Here is a 23,891-nt window from a genome sequence, read left to right on the forward strand (position 1 = left end):
CCTTCTCTGCCAATACAGGACTGTACCCTTTGAAATATTTCCTAGGATTTTGTCCAGTCTAGGTTTAAAATGTATCAAGAAATTAGGCTTCTGACACTTCCTTTGGAGACTGCCCAGGAGTCCAATCTCATTAGGCAGCATTCAGCCTCAATTTCAGTTTTGTCCTACTACTTCTAGTTACACCTGCTTTCACACTATAAACCCTTCCAGATTCCACTAATCCCACCCCCCAAGGTGGGATTATTATATTATCTGTCTCTTAACCAAGATTTATATATTTAACTCCTAATCTTTCTTCAAATCATTCTCTCCAGCCCCACAGCATACTACTACAAGTACCTCAGTGGACTGTAGATTGTGGACTTTCTTCAAATGGAACATCAATATGAAGAGAAAATTTCACCCAGTTACTCTTTCTCCCTACAACAGCATATTGGAAGTGTCAGTCCTCATTTCTCCAGATTATTCTGGCTCTCTCATGTTGTTCCCCACTTTATTTTGTAAATTCCACTGGACGTATCTTATGTTTGCTTTCTACTGTTGAGAATAGGTGCAATCCCCAATGGTATCAACTGTGATATAAGATTTTAGAACAGCCTTGCAGCAATTCTCCAAAAGGCAGGCGCACGCATGCACTTACATGCTGTGATGTAGAGGCCACAAACCCAAAGATCAAGTCCTATTCTAGGTCACAAGCTTGAGGTAGTTGCTTCATAGCTTTGCATGTTCACCTCACAAACAGAATGCATAGTTTGTCCGGCTTGGTATCCCATGCTTGAAATGCCTAAGTACTGGAACAGCAAGGGTTTGCTAAAAAGTTACAAGCAGAGTTGTAATGGGAAGCGTATCAGTAACTGCCCGTAATCCCTCAGTTTCATGAGCACCAAACTGACTCTAAAGTAAAATTTGAAGGAAAGTTACATTCTTTGAACTAAGAACCTCCTTGTAATCCTGTAAGTATTTTGCCATTTCTCACCACATGGATCTAAAGGATTCATAGGCATGATACTGTCAATGAAATAATCCATTGCGATATCTGTTAAACGGACTTGTTCAAGTGTGCGCATGCATAAGAAACAGAATGTCAACTATCTCCATTCTAGGTCCAGCCATCATCTCATTCCATATCACCCTCTGGCACCATTAGTGATGTTGGCCTTATCTATTCATCTGTCAGCTTCTCACACGAGCCTCTCCATACCATGTCACATCCCTATGCAAAGAATGTCCTTCCCAAGCTCATCTACAAGGCATGGACTCAGCTACCTTCACAACATTCAAGTTCCTCCTAAAGGCCTACCTCTCTCAGGATGCCCACAGAAAACATGACAACCTACAGTGATGAGTTTGAGGAGTAATTCTGGGGAAATTTACATTTCCTTTTGTATTCAAATTAGAATACCCTCCCTTTCCCTCTATTTGTGCTTTTGCTGGCACGGACATATCAGTCAGGGGTAATGATGGTGCAATCTGACAGCTGTGTCATCAAAACCCCAGTATAGACACTGCTATTTCATTGGGGGGGGTGGGAGAGCTGAAATTTGCCAGCACAAGCTGTATATACATTAAGAGTGCTTTGCCATTATAGGATACCAGTATACCCTAAATTGGCAAAACACTCCTAGCGTAGACATGACATAACACTACCCTAGTGTGCTATATTATTTCCCATTGCCCTATATCTGTACTTTCCATGTTTAAAACAAAAAGATAAAGTTTTGACTTAAATTACAAGCACTACAAAAATCTATCCAGTACCTAACAAGAGTAAAGCTGTGTTTGTTTCATATCATAACCATTAAACATTCTGGAATTTAACTTCACTGGCTATTTCATTGATGCATGAGGCAGAAAACAGCTTAGTTCTTCAGCAACTATCTTGGCTCTGCAGTACTGACAGCTGTCAAATTTGTCCTCTCAGGGTACTGAGCAGATATAAGTGAAGACGGCAAATATGTAATGTGGAAAGGTTTGGGACAGTTTCATTTTAATTTTTGAAGTAGAGTCTCTTCCTACATTCTCCTGAACTAAGGGATGGGGCAGATCCAAATTTAAAATACTTGAGAGATAAAACACAGAAGTTATTTTGACAGTTGGCATGTAGTTCTGCAGTTGCAGAGTGAGTTTAGCCAATTGCTCACACATTTTTGTTGTGCATCAAAAGGTAAAAACTGCAAGAGGGGTTTTTTTTTGCCCCTTGCTCAGCAAGGAACCTTTTAATTCACCCAGCTCAGCCTGCTGGAGAAGTAAGAGCCTGGCTCCCTTACACATGACTATCTGCTTCCAAGGCTTGAAGAAACAGATGAAGAATGCTGCCAACTACAGCCAGGCCTTCAAATTAACATACATCCCAATGACCAAATCGAAGTCCCTGGTTAGTGCAGTTGCAGAAGGCTTCCTTTGACATGTTAGTCAATTTAGCTGGACCCCCACCTTGCTTTGAACAGTTTCACATGATGCTGTTGCCATCAGTCCCCTCCCTCTCCCATTTCTTCAAATTTGATACTTGAGGGCAAAGGCATGCTTTTAAGATGTTTCTTATACTTAGAGTGGGCTAGCTCAGACCAAGAAATTAGAGATGGAGTGAGCCAGCTAGTACAAAAGGCTCCTCACTTGCATGCTGGATGCTTCACTCTAGCCTTCACATTCAAGCCACAGTTACCCCTAGTACATAGTCTGGGGGAAAGTGGTCCAGAGTCTCACACTGCTCCCAAGGTCTCCAGATAGTAAAGACTAAGTTAAAACATTTTCTTGATATGAGGTTTTTTGTTTAGGACAAATGCAAATGACGTTGCTTGAAAAATGGGATGAGGGAACTCCACGGCTTCAGGATGAAGCCACAGAGTACAGTAGGGGAACACTAAAAGGGCCAAGAGAACTTAAGGAGCAGAATTCTTGTTAGGTGCTCCTTGTATAAAGCAGGTGATCTCTTTAGATATTTCTAGACTGCTGTCAGGAACCAGTCACTTCCCCTGCTGCCAGTGGCTGCAAAATCCTCAACTGCTCCTCTACCCAATGGCAGTATTTGGATTCCTCATCTTCCCCCACAGCTGCTGAAAACTGGAGCCTGCCCCAGCTGCCAGGGAAAATGTGGGACTGCTGTGGCAGCTCCTCGCAGCAGGGGAAGGACACAACTCTGGCATGGCTGTGCAGCAGCACTGCATGCCAGCAGCTCAGTTTGTTTGACTTCACACTTTTCCTAGAGATGTGCACTAAGATGGGGATACTCCCTCGCTCATAAGTTAGTCCTTTGGGAGGATTCCTCACTATAGACAGAGTCCCAATTCTCAACAGCCAGGAACCCTGCCTATCTGCTCCCTAGTGCTGCCCAAAATAGTAGCACCAGTTGCCCCTGCCTTCAAAACAGAGACTGGCAAAAAGGTTAGTGTTTCCAGAAGTTACCATGATGTGCACGCTTGATTCTGAAGTAGTGGTCAAAGTTTTCACAAAAAGGTGCCTAAAGCTAGGCTACTAAGGGTGGGATTTTCAAAAGCATCTATGTGGCTTAGGAGCACAGGTCCCAAGACTTCTTCCTAAGTCACTTGATGCTTTTGAAAATCACAGCGTTAGGCATGTAAATGTGGACTTAAAAATGGTTTTATAGCTGCAAGTTTAGACACTGGCCAAAGTTTTCTCTAGGTTCACCAACGGTGAGAAATTGAAAGTGCAAATAGTTGCTTGAGCCATTGTATTCCGATAAGTTAATTATACTTGCATGCACACAGTATTTTGAATACTGAGAATAAGTACTCTGAACTATGTCATGTAAATAAGATAGCGTTTGAAAGTCACCTGTCTGTATTCCAGGTATGGGCACTTCAAGTGCTTAGGAAACTACACTGAACTCCAGAAAATTACGAACTATACTGGAATGGAGTGGACATGGGAAACGATCAAAAACATTACTGTTGTCTTTGCTCACAGCTCAAGAGCAAAAAATTAAGTTGTGTGGAATAAGAGTTGCAGGTGAAGAAGCCAAATGCTAATTAAACAAAACCTTTGGCGTCTCAGTGTTCTCAACCAAAAAAGCCCAGAATAGTAATGTGTTCAATGGCAAACCATTATGTTCATATCAGACTACAAAACAGAATTCAAATACTTCAAAAGCAGAGTCAGACACTTCCTCTTTTTGATAATGCTCTTTCACCAGCATCCCTATAAGCTTGGTACAGGGTTTTTGTTTGTTTTTAATACTCACCTACATGGAATAAAACTTGAATTGGTTTCCTGGCCCTGCTCAAATATGCCATTCGTAGTACATAGTATCTACAGTCCCTCTGTGTATGTTTACAACCAATGAGATTGCAATTTTCTTGCAAACCCAGATGCTATTGTATAACTACACTTAAACCCAACAACAGTCTGTATTTGCACATGCACAGAGATTCTACATCTTGTGGTTTAAATTGTACCAGTCACGAAGTCAATTTCTTGTTCTACTAGCCAAAGTATGTTCTGCATTAAGAGGCACAATCTACACATAATTTATGGATGGAAGTTTTTAACCCACTGTTGTTACAACACAAAGGTACAAGTAAAAGATTACAGAAAATTTCTCCAGCCTGTTCTAATGCATCTGACACCACTTTGCATAGTCAGTTTCTCCTACTGAGATGGCTCTTTCACTAAGTAATGGGAAAGAGGAACATTTTTCAGAATAGGAAAGTTTAAAAGTACAACAAGTGGCAGAGGGATTTGAAGATGCAGTTTACGAAGCTACTTTTAATCTGAGTTAATGGTGTCACTTCAGACAAATGCTGTAGTTTTCCAGGTATAACTTATACCAAGAACTAGAGACTGGCTGTCATATCAGAAGTCAGTGCTTCATATTACCAGACTTAACTTTGCACTCTATATAGCTCTGAGCAAGATGTGAAACATTCAGAAGTGGGATGCACGACTGCCTTACATCATTGCCGCCTTACATAACTGCCATACCATAAAATATGGTAAAGCACCAAGTTTCTTATAGGAAATAAAAATAAAGTAAAATTCCTACAGGATTAAAACCAAAAGCAAACTGATCCTCACTTGTGGCAAGCATGAAAACCTGAGCGATGGTTTCATGCCTCTGAGTAGGTAAGCTATGTCCAAGACAACATCTATTGCTCCAAGTTAAGAGTTCCATGAAAACTACAGTCTCAATTGTAATTGTGCAGTGGCACACAGTGAGCCACTCATTTAGTAATACATTATAGCTTGGCATGTTAAGTTCTTTCATTTTCAGCTGGTGAAAACTAGTAGGCAAGCCCTAGTTCATTTAAATGCCCTAGCTATATATTAACTATGTTTCACCTATCCTCTTATTTTTTAAGTTGTGACTTTTGGTGCTCATGGAAGGGAACATTTAACAGGAGCTAGAGCAAGGCAACGTTTTCAGGCACCGTGAAAGCATCTCCAACATGTGAAGTGCTGACCTGTGTCAACCTCCTAGTACAGTCCTGGGTTTCTTAAGTGAAGGCTGCCACAATCCTGTTGATGTGTGGTGATTTTTGCAAGATGATGCTAAGGGCAAGAATGAGACCAGCAAATTTTTTTTTTAAACTCATGACCAGAGCTGGAATTTTAACTCACTGCTAGAGACAGAAGTCTAAGGCATTAGCCAAACATGCCACTTAACTCTGAAGTTCAGGTTACTATGTAAATTTGTACAAATATAGTGGACTTGCCTATCCTACTAAAGAAAAGAATTCAAAATATATATAGAATCATAGGACCACACGGTTAGAAGGAACCACAAGTGTCATCTAGTCTAATCCCCTGCCAAGATGCAGGATCTGTTTTGTCTAAACCATCCTGTAAGAAATTAATCTTTAATTCCAAAGAACAGCTATTTTATGCAATAGAAAATGTCTGAAATTAACTCACAGGTGAGCCAATTGACCAATTTGAACAAACAAGTACCATATAATCATTTTTAAACCTGCACAATAATTACAAGAAGCAGATCTTACAGGAGAGCTTTGTCACAATGAAAGCTGCCCTGCTCCTGGGAAACACAATGCATTCCTTCTATAATGAAACACCTTATAAACACTATATGACAGAAGCATGAAGTTCAATAAAGCATTTCCTTCTAGCATCACAATGCTTAGGGCCCCAAACAATATTTCATTATAAGCTAAGTACTCACTGAGAAGACAGACTCCAAGGTGTCACAATTTACCTCATACAGGCTACTAGGCCAGATCAGAACATAATGCCCATTAGATTTAAATGTGCCTATTCCTACAACAGATTTCTACTTAGAATGCTAGCATCAGGCAATTTTGAGTACTTAACATTTTCAAGATTCCATCTCTGACGTTAGATAAGATTTTTAATACAAGCCAGTATGGTATCAGCATCTTCTGCAGCCACTGGCAAATCAATCCTACTGTGGGCAACACATTTTGACTGTGTTGCCAGCAATACTGAGTCTAGTCAACATTGAGGATATTTCATAAATCGCATGGCCAGAAATCAGTACATTCTGCACTAACCAGAACATCTAAGGAAAACCATTGTTTAATAGTACCACTTTTTCCAAGCAACAATAGGTTCACACTTGCAGTTAAATAGAGCTCTTTTATAGCCAGAGAGCATTCTGAGGAATTTGCACAGCCCCATTTGTGCTGTACTTGAAAAAGCTGTTCTTCAATACTTTTAACAAACACTGCATTGTAACTTAGGAGCAGCCTGGATATTTTTTCGTCTCTGTGTGAAGGCTTTTATCCAGGAAGTGTCTGACTCTCCCCCCACAGACATCAACAAGACTTGCTAAATGTTAATGGAAGCAGGACGAGGTCCTAACGGAGGCACCCATTTTTTCCAATACTACAAGCACTCAAATATACTACAATTTCATCTGTTCAACTACTGAGAATTTAGGAAATAGTGGTATTTTTGTACTAGGTCTGGATCCTGCATAGTGCTGAGCTTTCCGTCCCAATGCAGCAAAGCACTTAAGCAGATGCACATTCTTAAGCACTTCACTGAATCAGGGCCAGAATGCTCAGCATCTTGCAGGACAGAGCACCAAACTACAAATTATGCAATTATGAAACCCTGCCAGACTCCCAACAGTTTTTCCCTTACACCAGGGGTGGCCAACTTGAGCCTGAGAAGGAGCCAGAATTTACCAATATACTTTGCCAAAGAGCCACAGTAATATGTCAGCAGCCCTGCATCAGCTCCCCCCACCCCTGCTCCCAGCACCCCCCATCCACCAGCAGCCCTGCCAATCAGCGCCTTCCCCTCCCTCCCCACACCTCCCGATCAGGTGTGTCGTGGCATGCAGGGGGCTCTTTGTGGGAAAGGAGCAAGGGCATGACAGGCTCAGGGTAGGGGGCGGGAAGGGGTGGAGTGGGGGCAGAGCCTGTGGCAGAGCCAGGGGTTAAGCAGTGAGCACCCCCTGGGCACATTGGAAAGTTGGCGCCTGTAGCTCTAGCCCAAGAGTCAGTGCCTATACAAGGAGCCACATATTAACTTCTGAAGAGCCACATGTGGCCCTGGAGCCACAGGTTGGCCACCCCTGCCTTACATATTGGTGGGTTCTTCATGAGCAATATTTTTGCCATGTCAGCCACCTAGGATTTTTAGTCAAATATTCTTAATACCTTTACCCGTCCCAAGACTGAAAAAGACTAGTTCCGCTACTGGCAACAGCACTACTGATATAATTCAGAGGCTCAAGTAAAGCCTATTTACCAAGATGGGGAAAAGACTGAAGTCACACAAGCCTTTTGCTTGAAAATAAAAAAAAGAAAGCTATAACAACAAAACTAATTATCCACATTACCAACCAACCATTCTACTGAGACTTCAAAATAAGTAGAAATATGGATCAAAAGATTAAAGCTTAATTTTCACAACTGTATTATTCACAGAAGAGCAAAATAAAACATGAATGCAAATAAATGGAGTCAAGCTGGAAGTAGTGACCTGATACAGAAAAGCCTCAATACTAACATAGTTAGTGAACCATTTATTCAGGCATAATCCTATTAATAAAGATTTGACAGAAGAAAAACTTGGCAAGACAGTCACTTGTATCAGAAGTGTCCCTTTTAACAAGAAAGCCTTGTCTGTTAGTGGATCAAGTCTCAGATATCTCCCAGTGTATGTTTCTTCATTTAAAAATCAGTCCAGTAAGTTACTCTGCAAAAGCCTTGGGGAAAATATGTAAGAAAACTGAACGCTTATTTTGATGATCAAAACCCAAAGTGGTTTGCAAAGTGGTTCAGTGCAGTACACAATCAGATTCTGAGATAAGAGATAACATTCTGACCTGTGGTTTAAAGATTGGTTAGCTGAAAATTCCAGACAGGAACAGCATGAGTTTAAGTGGCTTATTCACATGTCTTCTCCTTGTGTTAGCTGCATCCCACTTGACAGTTCTTCCTCAAAAGACGAGTGAGTTTCTAATCAGATATTAGCAACATAAATGCTGAGTGCTATATGTAGCAAACATTACCAAGCATCTGCAATTCTGCTTATGTCTGTGCAAGAACACAGATATAATAAATGTGTTGTTTTCAGCAGTTCAGAGTAATTTGGTAGTGTTTCCATTAGCTCTATTGCACCAGACTCTAGTGGTAAAAAAGAAGTTGCACATAGTTCTGGAAACAGCCATCTTCAGATTAAAAGGTCAACAAGAATTTACAGACATTGCCGAATCACTGACATTAGGCCAAGAACTTATATCATTTAAGATAATCATCTCCACAATGGTCCTAGAATTGTATGGTCATTCCTGATGGGAGCTGATGAAGCAAACTATGTGATGTTTTAATGCAGCGGTGGCCAACCTGTGGCTCCGGGACCATGTGCGGCTCTTCAAAAGTTAATATGTGGCTCCTTGTATAGGCACTAGCTCCTTGTACGGGCACCGACTCTTGGGCTCGAGCTACAGGTGCCAACTTTCCAATGTGCCATGGGGTGCTCACTGCTCAATCCCTGGCTCTGCCACAAGCCCTGCCCCCACTCCAACCCTTCCTGTCCCCTCCCCTAAGCCTGCCATGCCCTCGCTCCTCCCCCCTAAAAAGCCTCCTGCATGCCACGAAACAGCTGATCAGGAGGTGCAGGCAGGGAGGGGGAGGCGCTGAATGGTGGGGCTGCCGGTGGGTGGGTGGCGCTGGGAGCGGGGAAGGGGAATGGATGGGGGGCTGCTGACATATTACTGTGGCTCTTTGGCAATGTATATTGGTAAATTCTGGCTCCTTCTCAGGCTCAAGTTGGCCACTCCAGTTTTAATGTAATGTAGAATATCCAGCCTCAGAAAAAAATGACAGTCAGTCAGCATTTCAACAGCATGACAAATTAGATTCAAAGGCCAGAAGGAACCATTGTGATCATCTACTCTGACTTTCTGTCTAACAGGCCAGGGAATTTCCCCAAATTAATTCCCAGATCATTTCTTTTAGAAAGACATCCAATATTGATTTAAAAAATGGTCACTGATGGGGAATCCACCATGATCCTTAGTAAACTGATCCTTAGTAAACTACTCTTAAAAATGTATGTAATTTCCTGTCTGACTTTGTCTAGCTTCAACTTTCAGCCATTAGATCATGTTATACCTTTCTCTGCTAGAAGAGCCCATTATTAAATATTTGTTCCTCATGGAGGTATTTATAGACTAACCAAGTCACCCTAGAATCCTCTTTTTTAAACTAAATAGATTGAGCTCCTTGAGTCTATCACTATAAGGCATGTTTTCTAATGATTTGGTCATTCTCACAGCTCTTCTCTGAAGCCTCTCCAATTTATCAACATCCTTCATGAACTGTAGACACTAGTCCTGGACAGCGTTCCCACAGCAGTCGCACCAGTGCCAAATATAGAGGTAAAATAATCTCTCCGCTCCTACTGGAGAGTCCCCTGTTTATGCATCCAAGGATCGCATTAACCCTTTTGGCCACAGCATCGTACCAGGAGCTCATGTTCAGCTGATTATACACACCAACCCCCAAATATTTTCCAGAGTCACTGCTTCCCAGGATAAAGTCGCTCATCGTGTAAATATGGCATACAGTCTTTGTTCCTAGATGTATACATTTACATTTACCCATATTAAAAACATTGTTTTCTTCCACGCAGTTTACCAAGCAATCCAGATTGCTCTCAGTTACCTGTCCCTCATAATTCACCATTCCCCCAATTTGAGTCACCTGTAAATTTTGTCAGCAATGATTCGGTGTTTTCAAATAAAAATGTTAAATAGAGCAGGGCCAAGAATAGATCCCAGTGTGACCCCACTATAAACACACCTCCTCAATGACAAATTCCCTGTTTACAATCACATTTTGAGACTTCTCAGTTAGTTTGCTATGCTTGTGCCCTATAATTTTATTTCAGTTAAATCAGAATTTCAGCATGGGCTCAGACCAAATCAAATCCGATGATAAACTGTTCCTGTTTAAGATTTACCTTGTTATGCTTTACTTTGGAAGCAAATTGGGGGAGGTTGGAGAAGGTAAATTTACTTCAACCTTATTCATACAGAAAAGAAAATTAGTACTACTAGGTAATAAACTGCTCTCTCACAAATGTTTTAACATGGCCAAAGACCCACTGAACCTGCTAGCACATGGAAATTATACCAGCCAGATTCTGTGTTCATTCATGTGTAGCTTTTCCAGCTTTAATTAGTATTTTTCCTTTGCTACAACTACAAGTTTGTTCAGTCAAAAAATTCTACAAAGTCAGTCTTTAACTTTTCTACCTAGATTCTGATCAGACACAGGTATATTCACTAACTCTGGTAGAACTGCCAGATAATGCTAAACTTCCTGGATATTGGGCAACTCTGCATCAAAAAACTCACTTTAATATTATACGAATTACCATGCATTATAAAATAGTTGTAAACATGATTTTATCCACTGCTTGACATTGGACACTATCAGTAAGCTGAATGAAGATACAGAGACGCCAAAACACCTAATACTGGATGGAACAAGTGGGACTGCAACAACAGATCTCCAGCAGGATCCGGGCAAGTACTACTATGTGACCCTAAATAAGGTTTACTGAACCTAAAACAGCAGCAGATCTGGTTGAATGCCACAGACAGAATGCAGACTAGAATCTTTTATCAGAAAGCAAACAGCAACAGAGGAGTAGATAATAGCAATCACTGGAAGAGCAATTTAAAAAAAAAAAGCCTGACTGTATATTTTTATAAGTACCAAATTAAGTTTATTTATCCATGAACAGATTTTAAATCCACGGGCATTCAAATCAACAACTGAAGATTTTATACCCTCTTCTGATATCCTCTAGTGCTTAAGCTGATTTTAGGTCAAAAGTTTACTTGTTACTATTCTAACCCAAGCACTGAAACTGATTTCTGAACTCATGTGCATTAAACAAAAAAGACTTGCAGACATAAAAATATATAACAGCAGTAAAATGGCTCAAGTTGTTCTGAACTGGCAGACCATAATGCCTGTGGGGAGTCCCAATGAAATTAATGCTCTCTACTATTACATGCTCTAGGATCTATTTTGGGGAAGTTCATGGCCTGTGTTGTCCAAACTAGATGACCACAATGGTCCTTCTAGCCTTGGAATCTATGTATGTAATTAAAGATCAGGGTATCTTGCATGTATAAGAGCAATGGGCTGGTTTTTTTTGTTTTTGGGTTGTGTGGGGTTTTTTTTGTTTTTGTTTTAATTTTAAGTAACTCTGGATGTCTTGTCTCAAGAGGCCCACTGCAGGAGTCTAGGTGACCACACACAAAACTACTACTGCTCCAAGAGGCAATATTAAAAAAAGAAAGATATGTACAAAAGACCTTGACTTAGAAATTAATGAATGAGGCAGAGAAGCTGCTGAGTGGTTCACGTTCAAGTCTAGAAAAGCTCAATTTTCAATCTAGTCCTCAATGGCCCTTTAATACTTCTCTAGCACTTTACATACACACTTGGTACAACTGGCTGACTGCTCAGGAATGAATCAGGACTGATTTATATCACTCTGATTTAAATCAGCAAGCAGGAAACCTTATTTAAACCATCAATTTTAATTTTGTTTTGCATTTCTACTTTATTTTCCTAAAGAAAGGTTGGTTCTCTTTGATTGATACACCCACTAAAACATTTGCAGCTAAATACAGCCTTTATAATATATTTGGTACTTTTTGCCTAACCAGAAGATATAGTCTATCTATATGCATTTATATAACTAACATTTATTCAGATTCTTAATTTTTGCATTTATGTTAGAAAATGGTGAATGACATTTATTTAACTTTTTATATTAACACAGATTAACTTTTTACTTGTGATTTGTGTAACGATGCATTTGGATGGAACTTGTAATTAAAATGTGCAAGGAGTATTTAAAAACTGTTTTATTAGTTAAATAAAACTACCTTAAATGCACCGCATACATAAGAAAAAAGTTGATAAAACATGATTTGTATTTAAAACAGATTTATTTAAACTAAGGAAGGATTCTGTCCTTAGGGTATTTAACTCATGGTTACCTGAAACAACGTCCTCCTAGAGTTTAGAACTAGTAGATCTCTTCCTCACACACCGTTTTTATTCAGAGATCAGAATACTAAAACAAGCTTTCCTGCTTCTTCAGCTCCCAATAGGCTTCTCAACTTTGAATAAACTAGTCATTAAACTGAACTATTTGAACAAACTAAAATGAAGATAATATTCTCTCTGCAGCTGCAAAAGAGGTTACTACTTAGGGGGGAGGGATAGCTCAGTGGTTTGAGCATTGGCCTGCTAAACCGAGGGTTGTGAGTTCAATCCTTGAGGGGGCCATTTAGGGATCTGGGGCAAAAACTGGGGATCGGTCCTGCTTTGAGCAGGGGGTTGGACTAGATGACCTCCTGAGGTCCCTTTCAACCCTGATATTCTATGATTCTATACTGCCAAGAGGTGGCTTAGCACTATAACCAACTCTTGGTTCCAGATGCTTAGCCAGTGATTTCCCCACCAGTTCAGCAGTCTTTCTTTAAAAGTTCAGCAGCAAATATGTACTGCTTGATTTTTTTTATTTACATTTTAAGAAATTATAGAAAGTTTGTCAATTTCAAATTTAATTGTAAATAGTTTTAAAATAAAGATGTACTTAAATACAAATATCCAATAAAAATGATTTTCATCTATCCTAATCAGCACTGGAATGGCAGAGATACTACAGGGAAGGATTTAGCTCTCTGTGAGTATGTACAACTGTACAAAAAGCACAGTGCATGGCTGCCTTTTCTCTGGTTCTAGAATAATAACGCTATCAATTAATGGTCACTGCTGTTCACCCACAAAGCCTCATCTACACAACTTATAATTAAACAAAAAAAATTAGAAATTATAGTCAAAATAACTCTGATTTATAACATACAATAGCCTTGCTCTTAAGCTTAATATGAGACTTTGTAGGCTTGTGTAAAGCAAATTTGTGTCACTGCTGTGAAGCAGTCAGGAAGCTGGTTCAGATGCAACAAAATGCATCAAGAGAGACTAAGTAATGAGTCATCAGTATAAAAATTGTCATATTGTCTGAAGGCAGTAGATGAAGCAGCCCTTTCAATTAAGAACAACATTTTAACAGTCACCAGAATTTCCACCATTTACTAATTTGTAATCAAAACCTTGGGTACTATGAATGCATCCAGCCCAACTGAACTAGAGTAAGACTAGTCTGTTTCAAATTGTCAGTGTTTTTTAATTTTACATTAGTGATACAGAGTCATATCTTAGGCAAAGCACCATGCTGAAAGTGGCCTAATAATTTAATGCAGCATAGTACAGTACCAACATAAGCATGACAGCTTAAGCTGCATTTTGTTACAAAGGTAACAAAAGACAGAAAGAAAAGGAGTACTTGTGGCACCTTAGAGACTAACAAATTTATTTGAGCATAAGCTTTCATGAGCTACAGCTCACTTCATAGCTCACGAAAGCTTAAGCTCAAATAAATGTTAGTCTCTAAGTTACCACAAGTACTCCTTTTCTTTTTCCGAATACAGACTAACACGGCTGCTACTCTGAAACTTGACATAAGACAGAGACCACCTTCTATGTTTTCAGTTGTTAGTGTTCTGATGTAGAAGATTTTGATACAAGAGGTTTGGTTTGGAAGACAGTTTAATACTTAGACCACTCAATTATATTCTTTAATTTTTTTTTTAAATTTCCTATAGCCAGACACGCAGAAAAAATAATCTGTCAGTGCCACATTTATTATTCGCATTGTATGTACTTACTAACTACACAACTTGCTAAATACACTCAGGAAAAATGGAGGGTGACAAACCTGGATGTAAGGAAATAATTCTGTTGAGTAGCAAATGTATCTCCATTTTATTGTATAAAGTGAATAGTGACTCAACCAGAAAGAACAAGCATCTTGCAATGTTAGCTAAAAGGTACGTATACTGGTCTATACAGACCAAGTTCTTTGGATGGACAAAAAAAAAAAAATCTTTAAAAAAAATTTTAAGTAAAGATTATTTTTCCATTTCCCCCCATACTTTCAGCTACACGCCCATTACACAAACAAAATGCCTTCAGTTTCCTCAACTCCAACACAGTTAATTGACTAGAGGTGGGGTTTTTTTTGTTTTTTTAAGAGGCAGTTATTGGGCTCACCCAGTCATGAGAAAGTAGTTACATTAAAAGAAACAATCCAAATGCACAAACAGGAGACCATGCATTTGAGGAAACCTGTCCTCTTAACCAAATTTTACTTTCTAACTAAGTTAGTAGAAGCAATCATGCTCTCACTCCTCTGTGCATGTGCTACCATCCCCTCTTCAATTAGATTACTAAAATGCTAAACGGAAGTCAGAAGGAGATCGAACAACCACATACTTTAGCTAATAAATTACTAAATGTTTAGAAACCAGACAGACAGGTACCCAGAAAAAAAATGATCTCTTAACCCCCTTAAGACACGGCAAGCAACAAGTTTCCCGAGATATCAAGTATGGAATGGTTGTTATACCAAGGTAGAGCTGAACCCTTAGAGAAATCTAAGGATGATTTTAGCCTCATTCCTCCACCCACCAAATTCCAACCTGAAGCTGAAATCCAAGGATGCTCAGGATACAAAGATCAGGTGATCCACAACTGAAAGGCTAGTTTGATAGTACAGACGTTGGAGACAAAAGAGATTAGCTGTGGCAGAAGATATTTTTCCGCCGGGGGGGTGGGGGGAGAAGAGAGAGAGTCCCTGCTACTGGGGGGATTCAGCCCCCTGTGCCGTTATTGTGGGTGAGAGAAAGGTTATCACCGCCCGCCTCACTGATAATTCTGCAGAGAGATTATTTGGCCTTTGGCAATCCCCGCCAGCCCGGCGGGTGCATCCCACATACCACCCTCCCCGGAGAACGTCCCCCAACCTGCCACCCGCCCCCCATTCCGTGTGCCCCTCACCCAGTCAGCACCCCAAAAGAGGGCCCGCTGCTTTCACCCCCCGCCCCCAGAAACCCCCCGGCTAAGGAGCGGGTCCCCCGGGCCACCGATCCCTCCCGCTCCGGCCCGGCCCGCACCTGGATGACCTCGTTGACCTCCCGGATACACTCCACCATGTGCTGCAGGATCTGCTCGGCCGTCAGCACCTCGTAGCGATAGTCCTCCTCCTGCTCGTGGCCGCCGCCGCCCCCGCCGGGGCCCGGCCCGCCGCCCAGCCCGCTGCCGCCGCCGGGGCCCAGCCCGCCCGTCTCCCCGCACAGCAGCCCGTCGCGCTCGCCTCCTACGCCCAGCCCGGGCTCCACCAGCTCCACCTCGCCCAGGTCCAGGTTATCGTCGTCGGGCTCGTCGTCCTCCTCGTCGTCGTCCTCGTCCTCCTCGGCGCCGCTGTCCTCGCTGCACTCCTCGTCCTCGTCGAACTCGTAGTTGTAGCCCTCGTCCGAGTCCATGGCGAGGCGGCGGCCCGGGGCTGCCCGCGCCGACCCTCCGCCCTCCCCCCGCGCGGGCTCCTGGCTGCTCCTGCGCCGCGGCCTGCCTCTGCCCGCGGGACAACAACACACAGCGCCGCCGCCGCCGCTGAGCCAACAAAGGGACGCGGCGGACCCGCTCCGTCACCGCGCGCCGCGGCACGCACGCACGCACGTTTGGCGGGGCTCTGCCGTGCGCGCTGTCACATCGCGGCCGCCATCTTGAGTGAGGCCAGAGGGGGTGGGGGTCTGGTCTTCCTCAGTGTTGCGACTGCCATCTTGGGCGTGGCATAGCTCTGGGTTTCCTTTCTCTTACGGCTGCCATCTTGGGTGTTGTTGTGGACATCTTGAGTGTGGCGAAAGGTCCTGCGACTAGTTTCTTCAGCGTTACGGACACCATCTTGGATGTGGCGAAACCCCGCCAAGCTTCTCATTATATCCGCCATGTTGAGTGTGGCCGCCTTTTTCTTTCCCCTCCCGCTGCACTGTCAGTCTTCTCGGTGTTGGTTCTAGGCAATGTCCACTGTGGAACCTAAGCAACTAAATCACCATTGGGTCCCTCTGTGTGCGGGTGGGGGCCCAGTTCAGGCTGTGTGATTCCATGTCAGGCACACACTGCCCAGCTCCACCAGCAAGATGCAGGGCCGCTTCACCTGCCGCCCCATCCCATAGCATATTGAGAGGGGTCAGCATAGGGATGGTTTATGGTAGGGATGGGAAGGCAGTGCTATGGGGGGATATGTAGAGGATTGGCATAGGGAGGGGCAGGTGGGATTTGGGGTTGGTGTAGGGATGGGTGGGTGGGATTTTAGCTGCAAGGTTGACATAGGAGTGGGTGGGTCAATGGGATTGGGGTGGGAAGCTGGCATAGCAATGGGTGGATGGGATTTGGGGTCGGAGGTTGGTGTAGGGATGGGATTTGCGGTAGGGGGTTGGCATAGGAATGAGTGGATGGGATTTGGGGTTGGCATAGGGATGGGTGGATGAGATTTGCGGTAGGGGGTTGGTGTAGGGATGAGTGGATGTGATTTGGGGTTAGCGTAGGGATGGGATTTTGGATTGGGAGCTGTTTGGAGTAGGGATGGTGTAATTTGGGATAGGAATGGGTGGATGGTATATGCAACATTGACTCAGTTTCAAGTACTTGTGGCACCTTAGAGACTAACCAATTTATTTGAGCATAAGCTTTCGTGAGCTACAGCTCACTTCATCAGATGCATACTGTGGAAAGTGTAGAAGATCTTATTATATACACACAAAGCATGAAAAAATACCTCCTCCCACCCCACTCTCCTGCTGGTAATAGCTTATCTAAAGTGATCACTCTCCTTACAATGTGTATGATAATCAAGTTGGGCCATTTCCAGCACAAATCCAGGTTTTCTCACCCCACACACACACACAAAGGGGGGGTGAGAAAACCTGGATTTGTGCTGGAAATGGCCCAACTTGATTATCATACACATTGTAAGGAGAGTGATCACTTTAGATAAGCTATTACCAGCAGGAGAGTGGGGTGGGAGGAGGTATTTTTTCATGCTTTGTGTGTATATAATAAGATCTTCTACACTTTCCACAGTATGCATCCGATGAAGTGAGCTGTAGCTCACGAAAGCTTATGCTCAAATAAATTGGTTAGTCTCTAAGGTGCCACAAGTACTCCTTTTCTTTTTGCGAATACAGACTAACACGGCTGTTACTCTGAAACCTGTCAGTTTCAAGTGAAATTCATGCTTTTCAGAAATACCAGCAGCCCATAGGTATGAATCACAGTCCCATTTCTAACTGGAGAAGGTACTGAAAAATGTGATTCCATGTCAGGCACACGCTGATTTCTCAGTGCAGCAAGGAAATGGCGTCAATTTAAGTAAATCGGTGATGACAATCTATCAGACTGCTTTGCTGCCCACTGACTGCTGGGGTTCCAAACATCTTTAAAAAGCAAACATATGTTAACATAAATGCCTTTAGTGTATATTTGCATAGTAATCTCATGTCAATAGAGCAAATGCCTATAATACTGTGTCAATTTTGATTAAATAGAAATGACAGATAATATACTGTATTTTATGAGTTGAAAGTAAAAGTATTAATGACATAAAATCAGGGTTACCATAAATCCTTTGAAAACATTTCTCAAGGCAAAACTTTCTGCGGGGGCATGATACATACATTTGACAACATTCCATCTCTGCGTTATATAGGAGGAGGAGATGGAGGGGTGCCACAAATATGATATGGAACTAGAGAACCACCATGTTTTTCTGCTTCACACCCTGGCTCCTGCTTGCCTAAAGGCCCAATCCTACAAACACTTACTCACAGGCTTAACTCTGTGTATGAGCAGTACCTTTGATTTCAGCAGCACTACTCCTGTATGAAAAGTTAAGCATGTGCATGTTTGCAGGATTGGAATTAAATTAGGAACCTCCATTCACTCCTATCAGCATCATGTATTTGCAAAGACATGTGCTGCACCATGCAGGATGCAATCCTGTTGAAAAGTGGGTGGAGCAAAGTCTGACACCCCAAAATGATTTGTTATACCACATGAATGCCAAACTGAGGAAGGAGGAATGTTTTGCAGTTACAGCACAGAACTGGGAGTCAAGAGGTCAGGGCTCTGCTCCCATCTGTCACAGATTACCTAGGTCTGACTATACTAGGCCTAAAAGCACTGTACAGTACTAAAAACCTGACCTGGAATGCCTTACGTTTGCTACACATGTGCAATACCATGTAGTCACACACAACAGCAGTCCCAGGCATTTTATGAGCATATGGTTGTGATACCTGGGACAAAGCCTTTAGCTCAAAGCCAGCTGAACTTGTGCAGTCTCCACTGATGTCTTCTCGTTGTGAAGTGTAAGCCACTAATGTTTCAAAAAATTCACTGGTCCTCCCAGTCCTCTTAATGATGTCATGCAATGCAGCCCCTCACAGACACAGAAAATGGCTAGGATGATATAGTTGGGGTTGGTCTTGCTTTGAGCAGGGGGTTGGACTAGATGACTTCCTGAGGTCTCTTCCAACCCTAATCTTCTATGATCCCACTCCCCCCCTCCACCTCCAGCTCATCACTAACTTTCAGGGGAGAGCTCATGCAGACCTTACTTACAAACCATAATTTGAAATTACTAGGTTGGCCAATATCGCCAAAATGAATGTGCTGATATTGTCATAAAAAAACGCAAAGCCATGTGAGGAAGCTAGTCTTTGTTCATACTTTTCAAAGCTATTATGGTTTCTCAGGTACTAGTATTTTATCATATACTGTATATACTTTTAAAGTGTGTATTAATGTTTCAATTTCAATTCAAATTTCCAACCAGCAACTAAATTGTAGTTGACCATCTGGAGTGCGGGGGTGATGGGGAAATTCAGGGGGCTTGTAGGGAAATCTCTCCCTTGGGGAGTCGTTTATATCTGTGCCAAATGGCTACATTCTGATTTGCAAGCATGAGATGCCCACTGAGTATAAATGACTGCAGAATCATAGGATTGGAAGGGACCTTGAGAGGTCATCTCTTCCAGTCCCCTGCACTCATGGCAGGACTAAGTATTATCTAGACCATTCCTGACAGGTGTTTGTCCAACCTGCTCTTAAAAATCTCCAGTGATGGAGATTCCACAACCTCCCTAGGTAAATTAGGTGCAGAGCAAAAGAGAACCAGGTTCATTTGGTGCAGCATAGTGTGTCTTGTAAGTTCCTTGGGGGCAGGGACTGGCTTTTTGTTCTGTGTTTGTCCAGCACCTAGCACAATGGTGTCCTGATCCATGACTGGCGCTCCTAGGTGCTACCACAATATAAATAAATAAATTAATTAATTAATTAATATCTTGCCTAATAAGCTACAGTGCTTGCAAGCAATTGATAGCTGATTTTATAAAGCTAGCTCCCGGGGGCCGAGTTAAGCTTGCGTGGACATTTCCTTAACTCTGTATTTCCTGCTTTTCAGAGGTTTTAATTTTGCTGAACTCAGTGTTCTGGAAGGGTGTGGATTATTACCAGGCAGCCTTGCCACTGCATTAACAACATTTTTTCTATTTAATATTCTAAGGCTAGATTGTCAAAGGTATTTAGGAGCCTAAAGATGCAGGTGCACAGTGGGATTTTCAAAGCGCCAAAGCAGACCCAACTCCCATTGACTGCTTGGGGCTTTTGAAAACCCTCCTATATGCCTGTTTCTTTCCTTAGGTGCCTAAGAACTTTTGAAACTCTGGCCCTAGGTGTTTGACACCATTCAAACACTGCACTAATTTATGGGCAGAACTGTCCAATGCCCTCACAATACAGCAACCCCCTTCCCCTCAAGTAATCATAATTTCCAGGCTAGAAGGCACCATTATGATCACCTAGCCTCACCTTCTGCATCACACAGGCCAGAGAATTTTAGCCAGGCAAACAACTTAACCAAGGTCATATAGCAAGTTAGTGGTCAAACTGGGAATAGAATTCAGGCTTTCTGCAGCTATCTAGGCACTAGAGACCACACTGCTTACCCAAAACCCTGTATCATGCACCACTGGGATTTGAACCCAGACCCTTCTGGTTTGTAGGCAGCTGCCTTAACCAGCTAAACTACAGTGCTCTGTTATTAACCCCTCTCAGACCCTCCATAGCCCCACCCCAACAGTTCATGCTCTCATCACCCTTCCTAAATGTCTGGGAAGAGGGGTGAGGAAGGTCACCAGATTTAGGCTGTGCTCAGGTGGATCAAAGGTGGAGTGACTTCCACAGGCAAGGACCCTCCTGGGAAACATGGGTTCGGACAGAAGGGACTCCAGCTCAGCTGCCTCCACCCATCACAATTGCAGCTGCGCAACACAGGGGCTGGCTTCTTCTGTTAGCAAGTGTTGGATGCCTGCAGGAAGATGGTAACTCAGCTCTGGGGTCTCACTGTGGCAGGAGTAGCTTCTTATCTCCACCCTGTACATAAGGGCTTGATCCTATGAGGAGTTGGACACCTTAAATTCCCACTGAAGTAAACAGAAGTTACAGAATCATAGGACTGGAAGGGACGTTGAGAGGTCATCTAGTCCAGGCCCCTGCACTCATGGCAGGACTAAGCATTATCTAGACCATCCCTGACAGGTGTTTGTCCAACCTGCTCTTAAAAATCTTCAATGATGGAGATTCCACAACCTCACTAGGCAATTTATTCCAGTGCTTAACCACCCTGACAGTTAGGAAGTTTTTCCTAATGTCCAGCCTAAACCTTCCTTGCTGCAATTTAAGCCCATTGCTTCTTGTCCTGTTCTCAGAGGTTAAGAAGAACAATTCTTCTCCCTCCTTCTTGTAACAACCTTTTATGTACTTGAAAACTGTTATGTCCCCTCTCAGTCTTCTCTTTTCCAGACTACTTAACCCAATTTTTTCAATCTTCCCTCATAGGTCATGTTTTCTAGACCTTTATTCATTTTTCTTGCTTTTCTCTGGACTTTCTCCAATTTGTCCACATCTTTCCTGAAATTTGGCACCCAGAACTGGTCACAATACTCCAGTTGAGGCCTTCAGCATGGAGTAGAGTGGAAGAATTACTTCTTGTGTCTTGCTTACACCACTCCTGCTAATACAACCCAAAATGATGTTCACTTTTTTTTGCAATAGTGTTACACTGGTGACTTATATTTAGCTTGTGGTCCACTATCACCCCCAGACCCTTTCCGCAGTACTGCTTCCTAGACAGTCATTTCCCATTTTGTGTGTGCAACTGATTGTTCCTTCCTAAGTGGAGTACTTTGCATTTGTCCTTATTGAATTTCATCCTATTTACTTCAGAGCATTTCTCCAGTTTGTCCAGATCATTTTGAATTATAATTCTATCCTCCAAAGCACTTGCAACCCCTCCCAGCTTGGTATCGTCTGCAAACTTTATGCATACTCTCTATGCCATTATCTAAATCATTGATGAAGATATTGAACAGAACCAGATCCAGAACTGATCCCTGCTGGACCCCACTCATTATGCCCTTCCAGCGTGACTGTGAACCACTGATAACTAATCTCTGGGAACGGTTTTCCAACTATTTATTCACCCACCTTATAGTAGCTCCATCTAGGTTGCATTTCCCTAGTTTGTTTATGAGAAGGTCATGTGAGACAGTATCAAAAGCCTTACTAAAGTCAAGATATACCACTTCTATCACTTCCCCACATCCAGAGGCCTTGCTACCCTGTCAAAGAAAGCTATCAGGTTGGTTTGACACAATTTGTTCTTGACAAATCCATGCTCACTCTTACTTATCACCTCATTATCTTCTAGATGTTTGCAAATTGATTGCTTAATTATTTGCTCCATTATCTTTCTGGGTACAGAAGTTAAGCTGATTGAGTTGTCCTTGTTTCCCTTTTTATAGATTGGCACTATATTTGCCTTTTCCCAGTCTTCTGGAATCTCTCCTGTCTTGCATGACTTTTCAAAGATAATCACTAATGGCTGATTATCCACTAATTGGCTCAGATATCTCCTCAGTCAGCTCCTTGAGTATTCTAGAATGCATTTCATCAGGCCCTGGTGACTTGAAGACATCTAATTTGTCTAAGCAATTTTTAACTTGTTCTTTCTCCATTTTAGCCTCTGATCCTACCTCATTTTCACTGGCCATCACTATGTTAGATGTTCAGTCAGCACCTACCTTCCTGGTGAAAACCGAAACAAAGAATCATTAAGCACCTCTGCCATTTCCACATTTTCTGTTGAGTAACGGGCCTACCCTATCCTTGGTCTTCCTCTTGCTTCTAATGTGTTTGTAGAATGTTTTCTTGTTACACTTTATTTCTCTAGCTACTTTGATCTCATTTTGTGCCTTGGCCTTTCTAATTTTGGCCCTACATACTTGTGTTATTTGTTTATATTAATCCTTTGTAATTTGACCTAGTTTCAACTTTTTGTAGTACTCTTTTTGGATTTTTAGATCATAGAAGATCTCCTGGTTAAGCCAGAGTGGTCTCTTGCCATACTTCCTATCTTTCCTATGCAGTGGGATAGTTTGCTCTTGTGCCCTTAATAATGTCTCTTTGAAGAACTGCCAACTGTCTTAAATTGTTTTTCCCCTTACACTTGCTTCCCCTGGGATCTTACCTACCAACTCCCTGAGTTTGCTAAAGTCTGCCTTCTTGAAATCCATTATTTTTATTTTGCTGTTATTTTGCTCCATTCTACCATTCCTTAGAATCATGAACTCTCATTTCACGATCACTTTCATCCAAGCTGCCTTCCACTTTCAAATTCTCAACCAATTCCTCCCTATTTGTCAAAATCAAATCTAGAACAGCCTCTCCCCTAGTAGCTTTCTCCACCTTCTGAAATAAAAAAAATGGTCACCAATACATTCCAAGAACTTGTTGGATACTCTGTGTCCTGCTGTGTTATTTTCCCAACAGATGTCTGAGTAGTTGAAGTCCCCTTATCTACCAACTCCTGTGCTTTAGATGATTTTGTTAGTTGTTTAAAAAAAGCCTCATCCATCTCTTCATCCTGATTAGGTGGTCTATCGCAGACCCCTACCGTGACATCACACTGTTTTTTACCCCTTTTATCATTACCCCAGAGACTTTCAACAAGTCTGTCTCCTATTTCCATCTCAACCCCAGTCCAAGTGTATACATTTTTAATATATAAGGCAATACCTCCTTTCTTTTTTCCCTGCCTGTCTTTCCTGAGCAAGATGTATCCTTCTATACCAATATTCCAGTCATGCGTATTATCCCACCAGGTCTCTGTGTTACCAACTATGTCATAGTTGTTTATTTACTAGCATTTTGAGTTCTTCCTGCTTATTCCCCATACTTCTCGCATTAGTATGCATACATCTAAGATACTGATTTGATTCCCCACCCCAGTTCTGTCTTCTCTCTTCCTTATCCCTGCTATAACAGCCCATGCTTCCCCCAAATTCCGACCCTTCTCCCAGGTCTCCATGTTTTTAACTTACCTGTGGGCTTTGGTCACCTGCCCCCTTCAAACCTAGTTTAAAGCCCAGTCTGTATCCAAATATGCTCTTC

General features: G+C 42.2%; 1 protein-coding gene across 2 annotated transcripts in view; it reads right to left on the reverse strand.

The window, feature by feature from the left end:
- The window catches only part of ARIH1 (ariadne RBR E3 ubiquitin protein ligase 1), a 117,695-nt gene extending 101,695 nt beyond the window's left edge, over positions 1–16,000 (reverse strand). Inside the window, exon 1 of one of the 2 annotated variants that reach the window (XM_075132927.1) lies at positions 15,497–16,000. In XM_075132927.1, the coding sequence (XP_074989028.1) occupies positions 15,497–15,865 (369 nt within the window). In that variant the 5' untranslated portion in view covers positions 15,866–16,000. The remainder of the gene's footprint in view (positions 1–15,496) is intronic. The other variant, XM_048867870.2, reaches the window with a different exon arrangement.
- Between the last annotated feature and the right edge of the window lie 7,891 nt (positions 16,001–23,891).

The sequence above is a fragment of the Caretta caretta genome, chromosome 10 (assembly GCF_965140235.1).
Source record: "Caretta caretta isolate rCarCar2 chromosome 10, rCarCar1.hap1, whole genome shotgun sequence".
NCBI classification, from domain to species: Eukaryota; Metazoa; Chordata; order Testudines; family Cheloniidae; genus Caretta; species Caretta caretta.